This window comes from Acipenser ruthenus, chromosome 26 (assembly GCF_902713425.1).
Source record: "Acipenser ruthenus chromosome 26, fAciRut3.2 maternal haplotype, whole genome shotgun sequence".
Taxonomy (NCBI): Eukaryota; Metazoa; Chordata; class Actinopteri; order Acipenseriformes; family Acipenseridae; genus Acipenser; species Acipenser ruthenus.
In genome coordinates, this window is record NC_081214.1 from 5,339,162 (window position 1) to 5,359,228 (window position 20,067).

A 20,067-nucleotide genomic window follows, 5' to 3' on the forward strand; every position below is an offset into this window, starting at 1 on the left:
GGGAGAGATTTGAACAGTGTGCTTTTTACTTTTATCTGCTTTTAGTACCCCGGAAATCCAATCAGGAAAATCTAGGTTCCCAAGGGTTATATATAGCCAGGCTTATCTGGGAAACATTCCCCCGACGGAAAATTGGTTCCCTTAAGCTGTGTTGCAAAAATAACCCAGATTCACTGAAGCGCTGGGTGGAAATTCTTAATAATCTCGCTTCCCGGCTCGACCTAAAACGCTGTGATAATGAAAGTTTCCAAAGATATTTGGCCACGATACATTTGGAAAGGTGCTTGCATAGAAACACATGGTCTTTTCAAAATATTTTGGACTAGGATTATCATATAGAGGTGGTGTCATTTTCAGATTATAACATGCACACATTGTTAACCGAGCAAAAGTATGAATACCGTAAAACGAGTAAACCTGTAGCCCAGAAATAGTGAATCAAGTAAAAATGTGCAGAACTGCAGTGTGGGTTTCATTCAGTTAGGACAGGAAGGGTTGTCGGATTATCAGTAGTGTATACACATGAGAAAGTTGCTAGCCATGTCTACTGAAGACTTGTCTTAATAGGACTAGGACCAGGACTGATTTGTTCCTTTCCCTCTCTCATAGCTGGACCCACAGACGGTGCAGTCCAAGAACTGGCACATGGACGTAATAGAGATGAACGGGGTAAGGAGAACTTTCATTCACTGTCAGTTTCTTTCAGGTAAGACGCGTTTTAAAGTGGCTGAACATGAGAAATGAATGATGGGGTTTGGCTTCATTAGGAATATGTGTGGAATTGGTTTCATTTTTTATGTACTGTAGGAACTCACTTAATGTATACAGTGGGTGTTAGTTTGCCATTACCAGTCTGCAGCTAACCAAGCAGAGCTCAGAAGTTTAGCAAGGGTGCTGCATTGGTGTTGATTGCTCAGTAGGGGGCACTCTTCCCATTGAGCCACAATACTGTACTGCAGTTTCTGCAGGAGGGTCTAATCTTCTGTCTACTCAGTGGACATTCAAGACCCTATTGACTTTATTAGTGGTGTTAAAAAATAAATAAATAAATAAATACATTTTGAATCAGTTTGATCAAATTCCTGCTGGGCTAACTCTCCAAAACAAGGCTTCAGTGTCCCAAACCCTGTAAACAGGGACCGGACATCCTTGAAAACGAGATCTCAGCAGATCGGTCCAGGTTATTTATCTGCAAAGAATGAAAAGAAGACTCTAGATTACTAATGAATATATCAGTTTGATTGCTTTCACAATATGCTCATAGAAGTCAGCGATGAGCCTAACCAGAGGCCTGAGAGCTGTTTGAAATGTTCTACTATTACCACCTGATAGTATTTTTGCCTATGTTGTCGATTTCGTGGAAGTAACCATTTATGTTTGTTTTTTTCTTTTCTTTAGATTAAGGTGGAGTTTTCAATGAAGTTTACAAGTCGGGACTTGAGTTTAAAGAGAACTCCATCGAAAAAACAGAGCGGAGTCTTTGGAGTCAAGATTAGCGTGGTTACAAAGTAAGCTTGTGCCTTTTCTTTCATTTTCTTTTATAGTTCCAGTCTGTAACGTATTTTTAGAAATGGGTTCTTGAGTTTTAAGCTTTTAAAGAATTCCCGCTTCATTAAAAATAAATGATATCCGTGCTGTTGTAAGTCTAACAGCTCAGTGTTAGGAAATTAATACTTTCTTTGGTGGGGTTTATTGAGCACCCATTAGGGGAGCAGTATACTGAGTGCTCTTTTCATAGCTCAATAGAGACGAGCAGTGAAACGTACATAGCCTGCCCTTTCCTGTTCTGCTGAAGCATGGAGTCCCTTGTCAACTTGCTTCATTCCCAGTTAATGCAGCTTTTCAGGGATGAGGCTGCTGGATAAAGACCCAGAACCTGAAGGTAATCAGACTCCCACTGCGTAAGGTTTGAGCCATTCTGCATTTTACTGGTAGCATATTTATGCCCACTGTATAAGGCAAACCATATAGCAAAAAGACCAAACTAAGCTTATAGTAAAATGTGGAATTGCTTAAACTGCTATACAACTGGAGTCATACCTCCGCAGGCTTGTCGGATAAGACATTAAACAGGGTCAAGTCTAAGTTAGCACTGGTGTCCTGTCCTAACTGCAAAATAAATAATAAAAAAACAACACCCTTGACACTGGTGCATTAAAATACTGTAAAGTATTCAATTTCCTTTAACTCAGTCTTGTGTCTTTCCATCCTTTAGAATTAGTATCTTCTTTCCTAGAATTCATATTCATAATAAAAACACATGGTCTTGGAAGTTGATCTTTCCCATTTTTTCCCTGTCGTCCTCAGACGGGAACGCTCCAAGGTGCCTTACATAGTCCGGCAGTGCATTGAGGAGGTGGAGAAGCGTGGAATCGAGGAGGTCGGGATCTACAGGATTTCTGGCGTAGCTACAGACATTCAGACTCTGAAAGCTGTGTTCGACACGAGTGAGTTCTGTTTCAGTGAATGTGCGCTGCAAAGGGATTTCAACTGCACGGCAGTTTTATATGGTGCTTAAACACTGAAGAAGAATGAACCTATATTTGGTGAAACGTTTGTCTTACCAGTTTCGTTTCGTATTACAATCCAGTGTTTAAAGCTCTCGACGGCAGATGGATCCTGCTGTAGGAAAAGCTTGACAACAGGGAACTCATTTTGGCAACAGCACGTTTTGTCAAAGCCAATATACAATTTACTATTATCCAGGTAGCTGTAAACTTTTTGAAAGGGTGCCTTCAAAACACCGCTCAGGTTTCACAGTAAAAGGCTTTATTAAATGCAAAGACCCACTGTGCTTTGTAAACAGCACTTACTCAAGGCAAGATTGTGTACCTGGGGAGAGTTAAAAAGAGAGAGCAACTGCTCAAAGCACAGATTGATGTGATATTACTGTAATTCTCTTCAAAGCAAATATGTTTGCTCTACGGCAATAGCTTTTGCAAATACAATCTTAATAGAAAAAAGATTTCATGGTGCTTATTTTTCTTACACATTTAGATCCATCAGTGATCAATGTGTAGCTTGTTAATAAAATCATTTCATTAATAAGACAGACATTGTTGTGGCTTAGATCAATAAAATAAGGTCCTTCATGTACCAAGCTTATACAACCAGGCCAAATAATTCAATATCCTGCTCTGAAGATTAATCAACACCCCAATATGTTAATAAGTGAACTGCAAACTAAACAGAAGTTTCAGAAGACACAGTTAGAATTGATCTTGCGTATTATATATATAAGCATGCATTACTCCAGTGTACAAATTAAACATTGATGAGGTCATGATTTATGCAACAGATCTCTTTTCTTCATCCTCTTCACCTGAACGGATAATAGCTATTGGAATGAATTAGATGTGTAATGCTCAAGAGACTTGCTCTGAATCATGCTGCTGCAATGCAGGGGCTGTGCTGATGTCCTCATATTTTGCTCATATAAGTCCACTTGTGCAACAGCAGGGTTCATTAAAACTTTCCATTGATACCATCAGCATTCCCGCTATAATGTACAGTACCAGGTATAATATCTACAGCTATACTACAGATATTTTAGTGGCGAAAGACACATAATTAAACTTATATTACGTAGTGTATGTTACATTCCTCCTCAGCAGCCGTTTAAGTTTGAGAATAAATGATCTCAAATTAATGGATAAATGGCACTCAAGGTAGCATTTTCTCATATACTAGTAAGTTATTCAGTCATTCAGTTGCTGGGCTCTGGCATTTTGAGTGATGTGGGTGATGGGCCCCTCTGAATGTGGTAATGTTGTGAGGTGTGCCACATGTACAGCAGTGCTGTGCTGTTCCAGTTGCTCTGTTCTGTGCTAATGTTCCTGTGTTCTCCCACTAGATACCAAAGATATCTTGGTGATGCTGAGTGAGATGGATATCAACGCCATAGCCGGGACTCTGAAGCTGTACTTCAGAGAGCTGCCGGAGCCTCTGCTCACAGACAGGCTGTATCTGGCGTTCATGGAGGGAATAGGTATGGAACTGCATTTCTAGTCCCAATGTTTTAGTACAGTCTTCTCTACCTCAACCTTTATTTAGGACCTGCTATTGACACGCGACAGAGGAGTATTTTCTTCCTTAAATCATGTTTTAATTGCTTTGCAAAATTGCCAATTGCCATTGAAATGCCATTGCTGGGTCTAAATAGGACAAAATGAGCAGGGGTCAAATGACACTTCCCCAGTTTGTTTTTGTGCGGTCACAAAGGTCCTGGGTAAATTAGCTTTCCAAAAAAAGAACCTCTTCAGACACCGGATGTCGTGTTTAAATGAGCACAAAAAATATTGACATTATAGTGTACAGCAATGTACCAGATTGCACATTAATTATAACTGCTAGACACTTTGCTTCCACTGGTAATGGTTAAACAGTCACTAAATATATCATACAGTGTTGTGTAAAGTACAAACGTTTGACATTATAAGCATAGACTAAACTTAAAGAATAGCACATGTGATCCTAATGTCGATCAAGGATTAAGCTGCAGTTATCAAGCCAGAATGCGGCTCCCAGTGCTGTGTTTGTGAAAGATGCTTTGCTGACGATCTGCTGCTTATATCCACACAGCTCTCTCGGACCCTGCTGCCAAGGAGAACTGTATGATGCACCTTCTCCGCTCCCTGCCCGAACCCAACCTCATCACGTTCCTGTCCTTGCTGGAGCACCTGAAGAGGTAAGAGAACAAACGGCAGTTAACAGGAAGAGTCCAGCTGGCCTGGCATCAAGGGTGCAACTCTCTGAACAGTCCAGTAGCCAGAGGAGGTAGGAGGCATTAGAAAGACAGCTGCTTCCTGGTACCTGATCACTTCATCTGTTCAGCTGAAGCTCTCTCTAATGGTCTAGCTGCAGTCAGACCGTGCAGATCTGTAGCAAAGGTGCCAGGATGCAGCAGTTTATCTGTAGCGTTGCATTTGAAACATTTGCATATCCTGAATTATTTATATCTGTGCTCGCTTTGGCAGCACACGCACTGAATTATCTAGATTCAATCCCAGATGTCATCCTGTTTAATTTGCTTGAGATGTAAATTCCCTGTGTGTTCTTTCCACAGCAGATACAATGAAATTGAAACTTGAAAGTATTTGAGTGCTGCAGTATTCCTTTATCTTTTATAAAGATTCCTGCATTTTTATATATACATTTAAGTACAATTTAATAAATAGCTGGAAGCTGTAGGATTTTTCGTAGCCTTTCAGATTTTGAGAGCAGTTCCTTGTTTTGGCTGGAGTGTATGTACTGGAAAAACTGAGTGCAGAGGGAAAAGCCATTAACTTTTCCTGTCTGGGAATTGGATATAGCATGTTCCCACATTGCTCCATTGGAACGACACCAGAAGATTATGATATACAAGATACGTTGCCATAGTCAATACATTGTATCGGTAAGAAACATTTTCATGGCAATCTGTTCAGATAAAGTCTTGGATAAACGATAAACGATACAGTGGAAATCTGATGAGGTGGATGAAACCTAATCCAGTGTACACACATACAGAGGGTACTCATAATCTGGGACTAAATCAGTCTGTATATCTTAGATATGTGAGAAGAAGAGCACAGTCACACATGAAAATACAATATTGTGTAAAATCAGGTTTATCGGATGGGAAGATGTAACACAACAAAAATAAAAAGGTCCTTATGTACCCTTTAATAATTCATCTTTTGTGGCAATTAAAAATGTAAATGAATTGCAATATGTTGGAAAAGTAAAGCATGCCTTGAAAGCAAACGTTTATTGTCTGTAATAAGCATATGGTTGGCTGTCATTATAAGCCCTTATAATCACTGAAGTTGGCTAACACCCTGAAAGCTGGTCTTCAAAGGGCTGGCCCGGATTCAACAGCCCCTGCTGTGTAGTGTAAACATGGCCACCTTTTTACCACAACACCACATTAACTAACTGAAACAACATGATGACAGATCTCCTGCACACATTGAGCTGAACAGTGCATATGAGAATTAACCCTATGCAGACAGTATACCCAAATATGTGATTGTCACATAAGTGTTGATTAGCCATTGGGATGACTAGTGAAGATACACACCTTTGAATTGACAAGCTGTCATTCACTAGATGGAGTTCCTGTTGGAGATAACTATTGGACCTAATAATACCAGGCAGCGGCATGAATCAGCTTCCCATCAGACAAACACTACCTAGTGTGGACACCTGCTGACAATGACTGGAACGCCACTAGTGCATTAATATCTAGTAATACCACGTTTGAGACCACTGTGTGTGATTCAGGAGGATTTTCAATGACATTCGGAGAGTGCTTTAATAATAATGTTACTTTTGAATAGCTGTCCTAACGCAAGCCGGCGCTGCAACTGTGTCTAAGGCCATTGCTTTGCAGTTGAGATTGCTCGCCCTAATGGGTCACTGCCCCAGTAACAATTTTGTTCCAAGGGCAGTACGTGCTTGGACAAAAGGTGGCCAACTGCTGCTGGAAAAAAAGTGTATTAATCGTGCTAAGCATGTGCAGCATTCGAATGGCATGAAGTAATGTCTGGAAAAGCAGGGATCAAACCGAGGCGTGGCAGCATACAGAACACTTGTGCTCACTTATTTTAGAAAGCCGCAACGAGGAAGATCAGTAAGACACAACGGGTGGAGCTGCCATTAAAATTCCTCCATAACAGTTGTCAGGAAGGCTGGACGCCACTTTCTTCTCTGTAGCCTAACATCTGCTGCCAGCTGTGCTTTTGAAGGTGGAAAAGGCAGAGGAACAAAGGCTTAGTGTATCTAACACCCCCTCCCTCCCCAACATACACTAACACAGTGCCCTCAAACAGCTGAACCCGCCTGCCTAGCCCAGCCTAATGAGTCTGCAAGGAAATGCTATGTTCAGGGAGCAAGGCTTCTGTGGATTCAGGACACTAAGGGGCTCAGAGCATCATAACACTACAGAGGCGTCTCTGATATTACAGGAAACGACTGTTCGTCATTAAATACAGCAGGGAGGGAAACGTGTTGGGTGTGCCGTAGAATGTCACGCACAAGTCTTTGGCTCAATGCAAAGTTTAGCATTTGTTTTGACTGAAATATTGCCTGATCCCAGTACTGTACCTGATCAGCACTTGGGTGGACATCAGATGCTATTGGGAGCAGTGTTGGTTGGTGGTCACCATGCAAAGTGGGCCTGTTGATCGTTTTGATTGATTTTTTTTTTTTTTTTTTTTAAAGATATTGAAATGAATAACGTTGTTTGTTCATTATCTCTGCAGAGTTGCAGAAAAGGAGCCCATCAATAAGATGTCCCTGCACAATCTGGGCACAGTGTTCGGCCCAACACTGCTCAGGCCCTCAGAAGTGGAACAGAAAGCACACATCAACCTGGCCTCAGATATTTGGTCACATGATGTCATGGCACAGGTACGCATTGTTCCATGTAAAAAATTTGTGTGCGTTTCAAGATTAATTTTTGAAAAAATGTAAATGTCAGTGACAACGCAGTCATAAACATATACTTAAGCATTCTTGACCCTTTTGTGATATAATAATGTGATTTAAAATGTATAAACCTAATGTATGTAGAGAGTGGGTTGAAAATCACCTGGAGGAAAACATCAGCAGGACAGCTATAGAGTTAAAAGTATTAAGATGCACTGGTGTTCATAGCTGTGGACCTCAGTGTGTCTTGTGATAATTTAATTTAAACACACACTGGTAGCCTTACAGGTGTAGGATTATCTCGTATAGCTTTTTAATGTTTGGGACACTGTTTATTGGGAAGTATGGAATAACAGCTGCGCCTTAAGTGACCACACTTTACATTTCTCTGGTCTGAAATCTAAACAGGAAACACAAAGATGAGTTCTCGCCAACATTCCTCAGCTTTGACTTTGATCGCTCTTGCTGTAGAGACCTCCTGCTGTCTATTCAAAGAAGTAGGGCTATGTGTCCTCCTCAGATCTATACACAATATCCAAGTATATCGTATACATCTGTCAGTACAGTGTGTGGTCAAGAGAAACTGTTACTGTTGATCTAGAGTGGAGGGTCTAAATGCAGCCTCCACCATTTCAGTATTAAAGTAGTACAAAAACTACACTTAAGAGACTCACACACACACACACTGTTCTAGGTTTTCTCAATGTTCCTTTCAGTGATTTAAATGTTTGCAGTATTTAGGTCTGCCACCTTTTTAGATCAGTTGAATAAACCCCATAGTCTGAGCCTTTTGAACAATTAAGGACTCTCTGAAAAGGAACTGTATGGTACATCCTGTGTGATTTTAATACACATTACATAACTCCAGACAGTAAAAACACTTACAACTTAACAGGAGATTTACAGCAGGGGAATGGTAAACGTTATTGGAGTGTAGCAAGGTCACATTATTGCAACGACTAGGCCTAGCAGCAGTTAACCTGTGTGTTTTTTTCTCTTCTTGCTTGTGATCCAGGTCCAAGTGTTGCTGTATTATCTTCAGCACGCCCCGATTTCCATCGCAGAGCTGAAACGTAATACACTCTACTACTCCACTGATGTGTAGACCCAGGGCAGGCTGAGAAGGGACAGCCCTCTCCGCTCGCACGGGCTCCCCGCCCGTTTTGACACATACTTTTTTGTACAGGTTTAATAGAAGAAAAAGAAACCGACACTGTGCTCCCTTTGCATTAGTCACGTCTAGTGTATTTTGTGTTGAAAGCACTGTTTCATGTCTGTTTCGTAAATGCCGAAGACTGACAAAAAGCAGCAGACTTTTCAGTTTCCTGCGGACATTATTGGCACTTGCATTGGTTTCCATCGTTCAGGAATCCAGAGTAGCTGAAGACATATGTTTTGGTTCCTGCTTTTAGCAGTTTGAGTTTTTCCATCCGATGTGTTTAACTCTGTAAAGATTTTCTGTGGTCAACTTTGAAGCCGGAAGTTTCCTACTCGCAGCTACAGCACCTGTAGCTTTTTTCATCTAACCTGGATCTTGAGGACAGCTGGGGGATGGCATTAAAATAAGGACCTTTTTCCTTTGTTGCAATGTCAGCGTTGATAACCGAGAATGATGTTTTAAACAGGTACAGTCATTCTCCCAAGATGGATGGGAGAGAATATGGTGTCTGGTAAATGTTAGTAGCATGGTGGTATAAAACCAGTTAGTCATTCCAGAATGTTCTGTTACTTGGTTTACTTCTGAGGCATTCCAGAAATTACATTTCATATTTTATAAATATTTTTTGTTAAATGGTTTATTTTGCTTTGTGCATGTGGGGTTGTGTGAACTGGTAGCCAAACTTGAGTTGTGAAATAATTCAAATCGAGTGGATTTTAACTGAGGAGTATTTTAACTGAAAATGTACGAGAACGGCATGGCTCTCTGTTGTGTATGTAAAAGCAAAATTTGCCCTATTTATTAATAAAATATTTGGATTAAAGGTTTTAACGTGTGCCTGTACAATCCAGAACTTCATTTGAAATCCTTTACAGAAACATTTCATTTTTTTTATTTTTGGTATTGAGTGTTAGAAGCTATTCTGAAGGTTGGTGATGTTGTAAGTTCAATATTGGCTGAAACGTACTGTAACATATCCATAAACAAACAAAAAGGAAATCCCAATTTAATTCAAATCTACTCCCTTATTTTTAAGTTTTTACAAAAAACATGATTAATGGGAGTTGTCATAGAAATGTACTCCCAGTCACTTCATTGTAATACAGCTCTTAATACTTCATAGCATTCTAAAGTAGCTATGGGGAACGATGGGTGTAGCTTTCCTCATTGCATGTACTGCTTCATTAGTAAGGGAGGAGGCTGGGTAACAGAAATCCTACAATTGTCTTGGTGTATCCTCATCAATGCTCTTTCACTGTAGAACCCTACAAAAGACTTTCTGATATCCAGCATCTGACATATCACAAAATAAGCAGTTAGATAGTAATACTATTTAATATTTTTTAATATAAGATTAAAGAAAACCAAGACTGTGCATTTTACTTCCATGGGAAACAAGAAGGATAAATGTTGATGTGAACTTTTTTTTTTTTTTTGGAAAATAAATAAAAATGTACTGAACACAAGTCGATATGATATTTTTGGATCTTGAGAATTTTCTTCTGCTTGCCATTAAAAGTATATCCTTCTCTTCTGTCACCGAGGCTTCAGTTCTTTAATTGCAGCGATGCACCGCACTGGAAGATGTTGAGACAAGGGTGCATTTCATTCATTTGTGATTATCTTGTGTACCTCTAGAATAGATTCATTTGGTAACAACTTGAATAAGATGTTGAGATATATTTTTTGTGTGATACTTCCAGTTCTGTAGATTACTGTAAGGCTTTGTGGACGAAACATTGTGAGTAATCGAGTCAATAAAGGGTAGCCCCTCAACATTTGTACAAAATGTCTTTTTAATCCTCCATATTCCAAAGTTTTAAATCTGTTAAATATGCCGCCACATTGGACCAGAAATAGGACTACAAGCAATCACATTTATAAGGGATATTTACTGGGTTAAGAAAACATCCATGGACACAAACTGCTTTGGAATACATTGAGCAGAGTTTATTTTTACAGTGGTATCTACAGTGCCTTGTGCAATATCCACAGGCCTATAGATGTCGTACAAAACGTCACAGACGCTTATTTGTCTTTCACAAGGTTTGTTATGCAGGGTCCAGGTAAATTGACCTCTGGTGCAGCACAAAGCAAATGCAAATATGGAATAGGTGCCCGTATTAGGCAAAGGATGCAATAACCCTTTCAGATATCAGCTACAGGGCCTTGTACTGTACTGTCTGACTTGTGGTGTCCCAGTATCTTTTTTCAGACATAATTTGGTGCCTGCACCTGCCAAGTTTAATTGATAAAAGGTTTCGACTTACCACAGTGCATTTCAGAACTACCATTGATAAGGTTACAAAGTGTCAGGCATCAACTTCTTACGTTTTGGAAAATAAGACATTCACAATAACTCAAAGATTTAATTTAATTGTAACTTCGACATTGAACACTTTGTTTTTGTTTAGGGTTTTTTTTTTTACATTTGGAGCTTTCCAAATTTTTCATATGCCTTTATATTCACTGACTAGTCACAGTAAATAAAATAAAAATACAAAAAGTTACCTTTCTGCTTTAGTTAAAGTCCAGTATTTTCTGTGGCTAAATCAAATCCATGAGTACGGAAAACTCAAGCCAGTTGCATACTTTTATACTGTGGGAACAGTGCCTGTATTGAACATACTGCATCCATGCAGCCGTAGCAGTGGGAATCTGTGTCACTGGAGACTGAACTGAAGGGACGTCAGCAGTGATATGCAAGGCGATTTCAGGTGTTCCGGCCCCAGGATGTCTCCGACACACTCCTGCCATGCGCTGGTCACTTCTTTTGAGCATCGCAGCAGAGAGAAGTCTATTCTGGATGTGCATTAATGCAGGTAATACTCAATTGCTGCAGAAAAAGCAGCAAAGCCTCCACATCCAAGGACTCCAGCTTTCAACCCAGCTGCAAAAAATATATATGGTTTTTAATTATTCTTAATTCGGTTTGTCTGAAATGTGACACTTTTTCGGTGCTATAATTATTTGCAGTCCAAGTTCACATTTCAAAAATAAGATCCTGGGGGATTTTGCAAAAAAATAAAATACACAGTTGAACCTCAAAATTATGAGCCACTTGAAACTAGAGACAGGACTCCTGTAAAAGCTGAACATCAGACTCTGGGGGTTTTAACAGTTAAACACAGCTCCCTTGGGTAACCTTTCGTTTGCTGTTTATTATTCTTCCACATGTTAAAGAAGTAGACGTTTTATTAATAGAGTACACACATGTTCAGTCATTAGACATAAAACACGTTTCACAGTTAAGAACCTTCTCTATAACTTTGGGACTCTAATGTATGATTCATTTGTTTATACAATTGTATATTCTGAAGGAAAAACATTAAAAACTACACCTGGGATTCCACCAAAGGTTTGTGACTCAATGAATGAATAACTAGCCTGTTGTTCTGCTCTCCCCTGTCATGTGGGAGAGTAGAACTGAACATGTGTTCTGCAAAAGAGCTTAGAGTAAAAAAAAAAAAAGCTTTAAAATCATTTGGATTCTTCAATATAGTCAAGAGACTTTACAGTTCTTGCACTGTCAAGGCAACGGTGAGAAGAGTCAGAAAAACAGTGAAGTCTACTGACAAGCTGCATTCTTAAAGACTTTGCCAACCCTTTGTAACTTTTCATACGCAATATTTATTTCTGTAAATACTTTGATCTTTCTCCCCCTTCATCTACATTTTTGCCTTGGTTCCAGTTTTCCTTTGAAAAGCAATCTGTTATTTTCTGCCCTGAAATATTCATCTCAATAACTCCCCCCACCCCCCCCTCTCATGTCTAATACCTTTTGATCATTTTTCAGACTCTCATGTGCCTGCAGGCACTGCCAAAAATCTCTAGTTTTAGTTTACATGTTTCTTTGTCTTATTTCCTCCCTTAAGTATCAATAGAGGAATGTGCTGTATTGCACTGACTCCACACTGAACCAATCTGGTCAAACTAAAATTATACTTGAGCGTGTTCATTTCCAATAGCCCCTCTCCACCATAGTCTGCAGTGAAGTTTGATAGGAGGCTTTTGTCGATCATGTTTAATAAAAAAATGGCTGGCTATGTAGAGAAGGCTTTGAGTCATTGCAATAAGAAGAGACGTATTTATTAGTAAATAAAAGCCAACTCTCTGGTTAAGGATATCAAAAAGGAACTTACAATAACTGATTGTTTTAAAAAGTTTCATATTTTTGTATTGTATATTAACATGTCCTTAAAGTGACAGGACTAGCTTTTTGCACGCCTATCTGGTTCAGAGACAAGTAGAAACGTGCTTTATTTTAAAAGTGTGCTCACTCACCTCTGAATCCAATGGCACCCCCTGTGACACATCCACTGAGAACAGCGTTCTTCCAGTCTGACTTCCCTCGGTACTGGACAGAAAAACAGACTTATTGCCAGGACTCAAGGCTGTACAATGTGCAATACTATAAGCTCATATGCAGATATTTTCATAGGATGAGCAATCTTCTACATGACCTACTTAGAGCAGAATAGAATTCAGAACATTTGGTCAAGCAGTTCTGACACCCTTCATCAGCCCAAGCAATGAGCCCTGAACTCAAGTAGGTCACAATGGCCTTGATTCTGACACCCTCAAGAATAATCTCATCACAATTGGAACCGTGTTTCTCAAGATTATATATAGTTCAATTCAAGAGTGACACACAATTTATTTCAATAAGCTGTCACAACATCTGCACAACCTGGGAAAACACATTTTGCAAGCAGGGCCACTGTAATTTGAATCTGCAGAAAGCTTGCAACATTGTTTCTGTCTGCAAACAGAGTAATGTTTTTATTTGTTTTTGTTTCTGTAACCTCCAATTGTCCAGCAGCTGTAGAGTTGCAGTCTATTCCATTATTCCAAATAGACACTGTCCCCATTAAAAAAAATTTGCAATACACAAAACGTCCAGAGGGGGGTGCTGTGTCCACATGAATTGGTCAGCCAAGTATACTGTTCAATATTCAAAACACCAAACCAATATACTGTCTTTCACAACACTCCCAATGCTATTCAATAATCATTTACAATTATTCATATAGTTAAAGTCACGTCAAATAAATATGATTGAAAAAATTTAAAAAATGTGGGCATTTAAATTTAAAATAGTGCCCCTCCTTGGTGTTTTATCCATGTTGATCACCCTAACAGAACCAGGCACAGTACTTACTGACTCTATCAAGCATTCTGAGCAGGAAAACATGGCGCCTACAATGGCAAAGTTTTTGGCATAAGACATCCCTCTTTGCCCCATGTCCTTGAGAACTTCCTTCGCTGTTGGTGTTCTTAACGGGTCCTTGGGGTCAAAGCCGACATTGGTATCAATACCAGCTGTAAACACACCAAACGCTCCGCCCAAAACAAAACCTGGAAGGACAGAAAGAATAATACGCAGTCAAGCGTGAGTTTAGTTTAGTCTGTACATTACAATTCATGTGCAAGCCTATACTTCTGTGCAATGTCAAGCATTCTTTTGACTACAGTAAAACATGTGACTGATGTCTGTTGCATCCAGATTGCATCTAGGGCAGAGGTGTCCAATCTCAGTCTTGGCAGGCCATTCCTTTCAAGGTGTATCAGGTGAAATGAGACTATGAACTACTTCAGGGTCTGGGTGCAGATTTAATTGTCCACCCCTGGTCTAGGGTTAGGCGCAGGAATCGAGCAAGTAGCATGCCAGCAGGGCTTTCATCAAAATGTTGTGGTGTAACACAGCAAGCTTCTGCAAATCAGGGGTCTGGTGCATGTATGGTGCTAACCAAAATCAGGGCTCGCTCACCAAAACTTAACTAACTTGCCATCCGTTTCCTAATAATCACACATGCCAAACCCAAACGCCACTTTACACAGACATTTATTTACAAACATAACAAATACACGGGCTGTTTATCACATGCCACTGTGAGGTATACCACTTAAGTTAAGCACAGGTTAACAGCTTTACTGAGATTCATAAAGAAGTCACACAGGTACCAGTGCGTAGGCATATCCTAGCAGACACAGGTGTGCGCTTAACGAATCCATACCTCGTCATATACTGAATGATCTGTGTTCTGTAACATACCAGACATGACGTGTCGTGTAGAATATGTATTTACCTCCGACGCATGCTAGTGCCGCTTTGAAGGCGCAGCTCTCCATGCCCCTCTCGATCATCTTTTGCTCCTCACTTTTGTGCGGATTTGGTAAACCCCCCATCACCGCGGGGTTCAGCTCCCGTGCCTGCCGCTTATCCCCGATCAGGTGATTCAGGATGAGGCTGTACTGCAGCGGGGCGTCCTCGGAACTCGACCCCATAACTGGGGGAGACTCCGGAGAGGTCGAAACGGAGCTGCTGCCTCTGTGCGCCGCCATGATGGTTATGCAGACAGTAAGCATTCGAGTAAATGTAGTTTAAGAACTGTGAATTCGCTTTTATCAGTATGCGGCATTTATGTAACTATAATCACTGGGTTTTATTCATGAGGTTTAAAGAGTCGATTTTAAAACGGCTGAGAGTACGAATCGATGGATTACTTGGAAGGAATATTCATAATAATAAATACCAAAAGATATTGTACACATTGGGAACTGCAGATTCGGCACAGCGATGCTGCATGCATGGGCGTATGTATCCTTATGCTGCGGTCAACCTGCAGTATGGAAAGCTGGGTACCAACCACGTCCGCTCAGTGTGTTAGTTCATTAAAAACAGTGCTTTTTACTACGTTAGCATTTTCCATTCACGTATGGTCTTAACGAATAGCGCATAATTAAAAAAAAGGGAGCAAAAATACTCTGAAGAAGCATGCTGTAGCTGTGAGCTGTTATTATTATTATTATTATTATTATTATTATTATTATTATTATTATTATTATTACTATTATTGTTATTATTATTATTATTATTAATCCACTGAAATAGACTGGAAAATGCATTTAGATGTATTAGAAGTCGTGTGTCCGGTAAGATACAAATCCATATGAACATAACCTTTACAATAATTGTTAGTAAACTGGCTTAATAAATAAATAGTCAAGTGTTGTTGTGTTGGGTTTTTTTTTTAAATTTGGCATTATAACAGTTTAAACTCATCTTTCATTGTATAAAAAACAAAGAATAGACACCAAGAATATATTGCCAAGAATGAACATGCTGCTGTTAGTGACTATTACTAGCGCAGAATTCTACGTTCATACACAATACACTGCGGGCACTGAGACCGTTGCAATGTGTATCAGCAAACTGTTATTAGAAAACAAAAAAGAGCTCTTTTAAACGAGATCAGACTTTGTTTCGACTAAATATGTTAAACCCATCAATCAAATCATAAATAAAATGGGATGTCATGACAGATTACTAAACTACAGTGTGTATTGCATAAGTAAAACGTATGGTTGCATTTTCACAGCTCCGCCTTACTCTGCAGCAAGCTATGCAAATCATACATTTTCTCGATTACGGTTTGGGTGAATTTGTCATTTTAATTTTGTTATTATGTTGGATAATTATACCACTAATCGCAATGCGAAATTGTGCGCCCCTGCCTCGTTCGCGCTGGATTACGGGAATAGTAGTCCAGAAGTACCTGTCGCATCGTCAATGAAAAAAGAAACCGAAGTTTAAAAGAACGTCATGTACCAGAAGCCTTTGCACCAGCTGCAGTCGCTGCGCAACCTCCCCCTGGTGGCCGTTTTGAAAACTGTCGATGATTATCAGAGAGCATCGCTGTAATAAGATAGCAGCTGGAGATACAGGTGAGTTGTCAGGTGTTTCGTTTTCAGTGCCTTCTGTTTATTAAATATATATCTCTGCATATCATTTTGAAGCATAGGAAGGTATTCTCTATATTTACGCCTTTAAAAAAAACCAAACGGAATTCATGTAAGGTGTGCGTTTCCTTTATGTCATAATACAAATTAAGTTTGGTACTGTATGGTGTAAATTTGTGTTATTTTATCGTTCTCGGAATGTTTTGCAGAATGTTTGGATTTGAAGTATAAACACACATAAACAGCGCGGTTCCACATTTGTGATGCTAGTTTGATTTTCAGTTAATATACAATTCCACAGTGCTGCCAAAAATCATAATGTATCGAGTTAAATATATACACAATAGATTGCGGTTGTACTGTACAATAATATTCAGTAGTCGTTCATATGCGCATCTGCGGGGCACCAGTACAGGAGACGGGGACATTGAATCATAATCATCAATTACTTGTACAAGGGGACGACGACAAAAATCAAATAATGTCATTAATGTACAGTTGTTAAAATATTTAAACGTGATATATCTAACGAGATACAAAACCTCATTTTCTGGTTTGCCCTATCTAGATGTATTAGGGCAAAAACACTTGTTGACTTATATTCGGCAGTGTCAGATTTGTTTTGAACTAATAATCAGCGTAAGCTACCTGTTTAAAACGTCTCTGCTCTTCTTTGCAATATGGTCATGTAACCTTCAATGTCCGCAGACTAGACGGGGTATTGGTTTTTGCAAAGAGCATTGTATATGCGAGACAGCGTTAAGAGTGAGATTGAAAACTTCATCGGTTAGTAGCCAAAATACTGTTCGCCTTTAGGTTTGGCATTACTTACTACCTACCCTTCTGTATTGTAACATCCTTACACCTTTTCCAGAAGGGTCCCAATATGCAAACTTGTGTCAAATATTGTACTTTTAATGTTACAAAATGCATTTGGTTAAATAGATTGGAGTCAATGCTTTGAAAACATGTACCAACTTTTTTTCGGAATACATGGGAAATATGTGTTTTTGTTAATTAATCAATTTTTTCCCGTGTACTGTACATTTTACAAGAATGTACTCCTTTCTGGCAATATCCTGGTATTTCACAGGGTACTTTTAGAATTCAAAACCAGAAGTGAAGGATCAACAATGAGATGACAAAAGACTACAAAAGTAGGTAAGCAGATCTGTTTAATGTAATTTAATTTAAAATCCCAATAAATTCTACCTCTCTATATATGATTGGGCCAAAAAGTATATTAAATTGGATTTCTTAATTTTAGGACATATTGACATGTTTGTTTAACAGTGGCACTTGTGTGATCCGCTATACAAAGTTCACCAGAACATATTGCTTTGTGAACTTGGTGCGAGACCAGTTGTTTTTTTTTTAGAATGAGTAAGAAACACATAGAAAATTTGAATAGACGGTATACAGAAAAGCTGGAAAATAGACACCTGACATTTAGCACAGGTACTCTGAACACCCCTTCATACAAACGTTTCCCCCATCCTTGAAGCAGGTTGGATAAAAATCCTACTGTACCAAAGTCAAGTCTCCATTACTTCTACCCACTGGTGAAACAGACAGCCTGTTCCCTGCAAGCTGTTCTGTGCTCTGTAATACAGTTCCAGTTTAAAAGATGATTTGTGAAAGGCATTTGTCGAGGAACCCCTTTTTGCTTCTTAAGACAGAACAGGTAAGCAAGTTAAGTATCCATTTCTAGAAGTAACTTACCTCTGGATTCATTCTATTTTGGATGCTGTTATTGATGTTGTGCTGCTTTTTGGTCAGTTATAACCTTCAATTAAAATGTCTGTGACATCCCTTTAGCGGTTGCATAAGTATTTCATTAAGGCAGGATTACACTGTGTGCTTTAACAAGTCACACAAGCATACAGCTGCAAAGTTAGGCTGTACTGAAGAACTTCACACACAAAAACAAAAAGATATATTTAGCCCGTTTTTAAGGTGAATTGGCAACTCTGTTCCATAATTGCAGTGCATGCAGCTGAAACTGTGAATGTTGCCAATTAAATACTGCTGGGAGTTTCTGATTGTAATGATTCACGTTCATTAGTTTACAAAAAGTGAGGTAAAAAAAAAGGAAAATCATAGAGAAGGGTACAGATCTTCAGATGACCCAGAATGCTGCAGCCGTGGTAGCAGAATATGTTCCCAAATAAAGACCACATGCATTTATGAAATACATTTGGCAAATAACTAATATATAGAAGGTGGTGCCACTTCATTAGAATACCTTGTATTGTTAAGGCTTCTTTCTTAGATTATTTTCAGACTTAGAGAATGTTTTGATAATAAGGAGGTCAACATTGGAGGCATAAGAGTTATAGTTGATTTAAATACTGTCTGTGTCTGTATAAAGATGATGGGGTGGGTGCCATTTAGTGATTTAAAGGACAGTGGTTTTCATTTAGATCAATTGAACAGACCGCTTTATGTTTCATTGACTGGGAATTTAAGGAACAGGACTAGGAGACCATCCTAGTTCATTCTGAGGATTTGGGTTAAAATGGCTTCAGTGCCAAGCGCTGGTGGTTTGCTGTTCCTAGGTAAGTCTCTCCTCGTTTTCCCATGTATTTGGAAAAGATTCTTTATATCATTTCAGTTTCTCATTGCTTGGTGTATTCCCGGGTGGATCAGGCTGTCCTAGAAATGGGACTCCCTGCCAGACCATGGATGAAGAACAAGTGTGTCAACACCGCACCAGCTCTGGCTGCAGTGAAATGTACTTTCCTCTGGAGCCATGTATAGAAATGGCTGCTTAGAACTGCATTCTCTCTATTGCTTAAGGTTATGTACAAGAAGTGAATCTATAAAACACTCAATAAACTATAGAAACGCTTCATAGTAGCACATACTGTGCAGCAATATCATCATTAAAGACAGTACATTTCAGAAAGAGTTCTAGTCAAAACGTTTGTCACAGAATTCAAGTTTCCTCTAGTATGACTATATGTAAAAGAAAAGCAACACATTTATACTTTTATTAATGACTTTAGGCTTTTACAGGAGTAGTCCCTACGGTTTTTCAGTCGGTTTTTATTTTATATATAGTATACTGTATTCCACGTTCATTCTTTAAAACAGGTGACAGATCATTAGGTTCACCTGATCTGGACCCATACAATGGCAGGAGGCTGGAGTGTTTGATCCTCTGAGAATATAAATGCTGGATTATGCAATATGCTTTCCGGTCACATAGCCTCCCACTGAACAGCTCATTTGAAAACCAAATACCGGGTGAATATAGAGCTGGAAATAGATCTCTTTCAAACGGCAGCACTAGTCCCGCTGATCCAAGCTATCGGAGTCACACATCCAGATGCTGTTTAGGCAGATCACGTATGTAACTGAAAATGGGTAGCATGCCTGGTCATCACAGGGATTTAAAAACGGGTGGCCGCGCTTCTCTATAGCATAGCCAGCCCAATCCAGAAATGTTATTTGTCAGGTTAAGAGAGGTGGAAGTATAATGCCGCCAGTTGAAATTAGGTTCTGTTATTTGCACAGGGATCGTCAGAGAGCAGTGAATAGCCTGGATGCTTGGATACACCCCCAGGTAAATGAAGGTCGATATAGTGTGTAGAGGGGTGAGGCAGATTCCATATTGACAGGAAATGAGAACACCTAATGTAATCCCAGCCTGTTTCACTTGAGTGTAGGAGTTTAAAATAACCATCTGTGCTAGTACTTTGAATAAATAAATAAATACAATAAAATACAATCTTCTGGTCTGTGGTTATACA

At 39.3% G+C, this 20,067-nt stretch overlaps 3 protein-coding genes across 9 annotated transcripts in view; 2 read left to right on the forward strand and 1 right to left on the reverse strand.

The window, feature by feature from the left end:
- LOC117430827 (active breakpoint cluster region-related protein-like) overlaps positions 1 to 10,108 on the forward strand; it is a 130,292-nt gene extending 120,184 nt beyond the window's left edge. For all 6 annotated transcript variants that reach the window (XM_059001012.1, XM_059001013.1, XM_034051328.3 and 3 more), the window contains 7 exons: positions 610 to 669; positions 1,399 to 1,508; positions 2,308 to 2,447; positions 3,854 to 3,988; positions 4,582 to 4,687; positions 7,245 to 7,392; positions 8,426 to 10,108. In XM_059001012.1, coding sequence (XP_058856995.1) covers positions 610 to 669; positions 1,399 to 1,508; positions 2,308 to 2,447; positions 3,854 to 3,988; positions 4,582 to 4,687; positions 7,245 to 7,392; positions 8,426 to 8,515 — 789 coding nt within the window. In that variant the 3' untranslated portion in view covers positions 8,516 to 10,108. The remainder of the gene's footprint in view (positions 1 to 609; positions 670 to 1,398; positions 1,509 to 2,307; positions 2,448 to 3,853; positions 3,989 to 4,581; positions 4,688 to 7,244; positions 7,393 to 8,425) is intronic.
- Positions 10,109 to 10,494: 386 nt separating this feature from the next.
- On the reverse strand, positions 10,495 to 15,000 carry LOC117429268 (mitochondrial import inner membrane translocase subunit Tim22-like). Its single transcript, XM_034048597.3, has 4 exons — positions 14,659 to 15,000; positions 13,731 to 13,927; positions 12,854 to 12,926; positions 10,495 to 11,459 (listed from the first exon to the last, which is right to left on the reverse strand). The coding sequence occupies exons 1-4, from the start codon at positions 14,936 to 14,938 to the stop codon at positions 11,383 to 11,385; spliced, it is 627 nt and encodes a 208-aa protein (XP_033904488.3). The 5' UTR covers positions 14,939 to 15,000; the 3' UTR covers positions 10,495 to 11,382.
- A 1,184-nt stretch (positions 15,001 to 16,184) lies between these two features.
- LOC117430373 (cytospin-B-like) overlaps positions 16,185 to 20,067 on the forward strand; it is a 79,917-nt gene continuing 76,034 nt past the window's right edge. The window contains exon 1 of one of the 2 annotated variants that reach the window (XM_059001017.1): positions 16,185 to 16,297. The gene's annotated coding sequence lies outside the window, so the exon portion shown is untranslated. Of the gene's footprint in view, positions 16,298 to 17,400; positions 17,474 to 20,067 lie in introns of those variants that run through there. The other variant, XM_059001016.1, reaches the window with a different exon arrangement.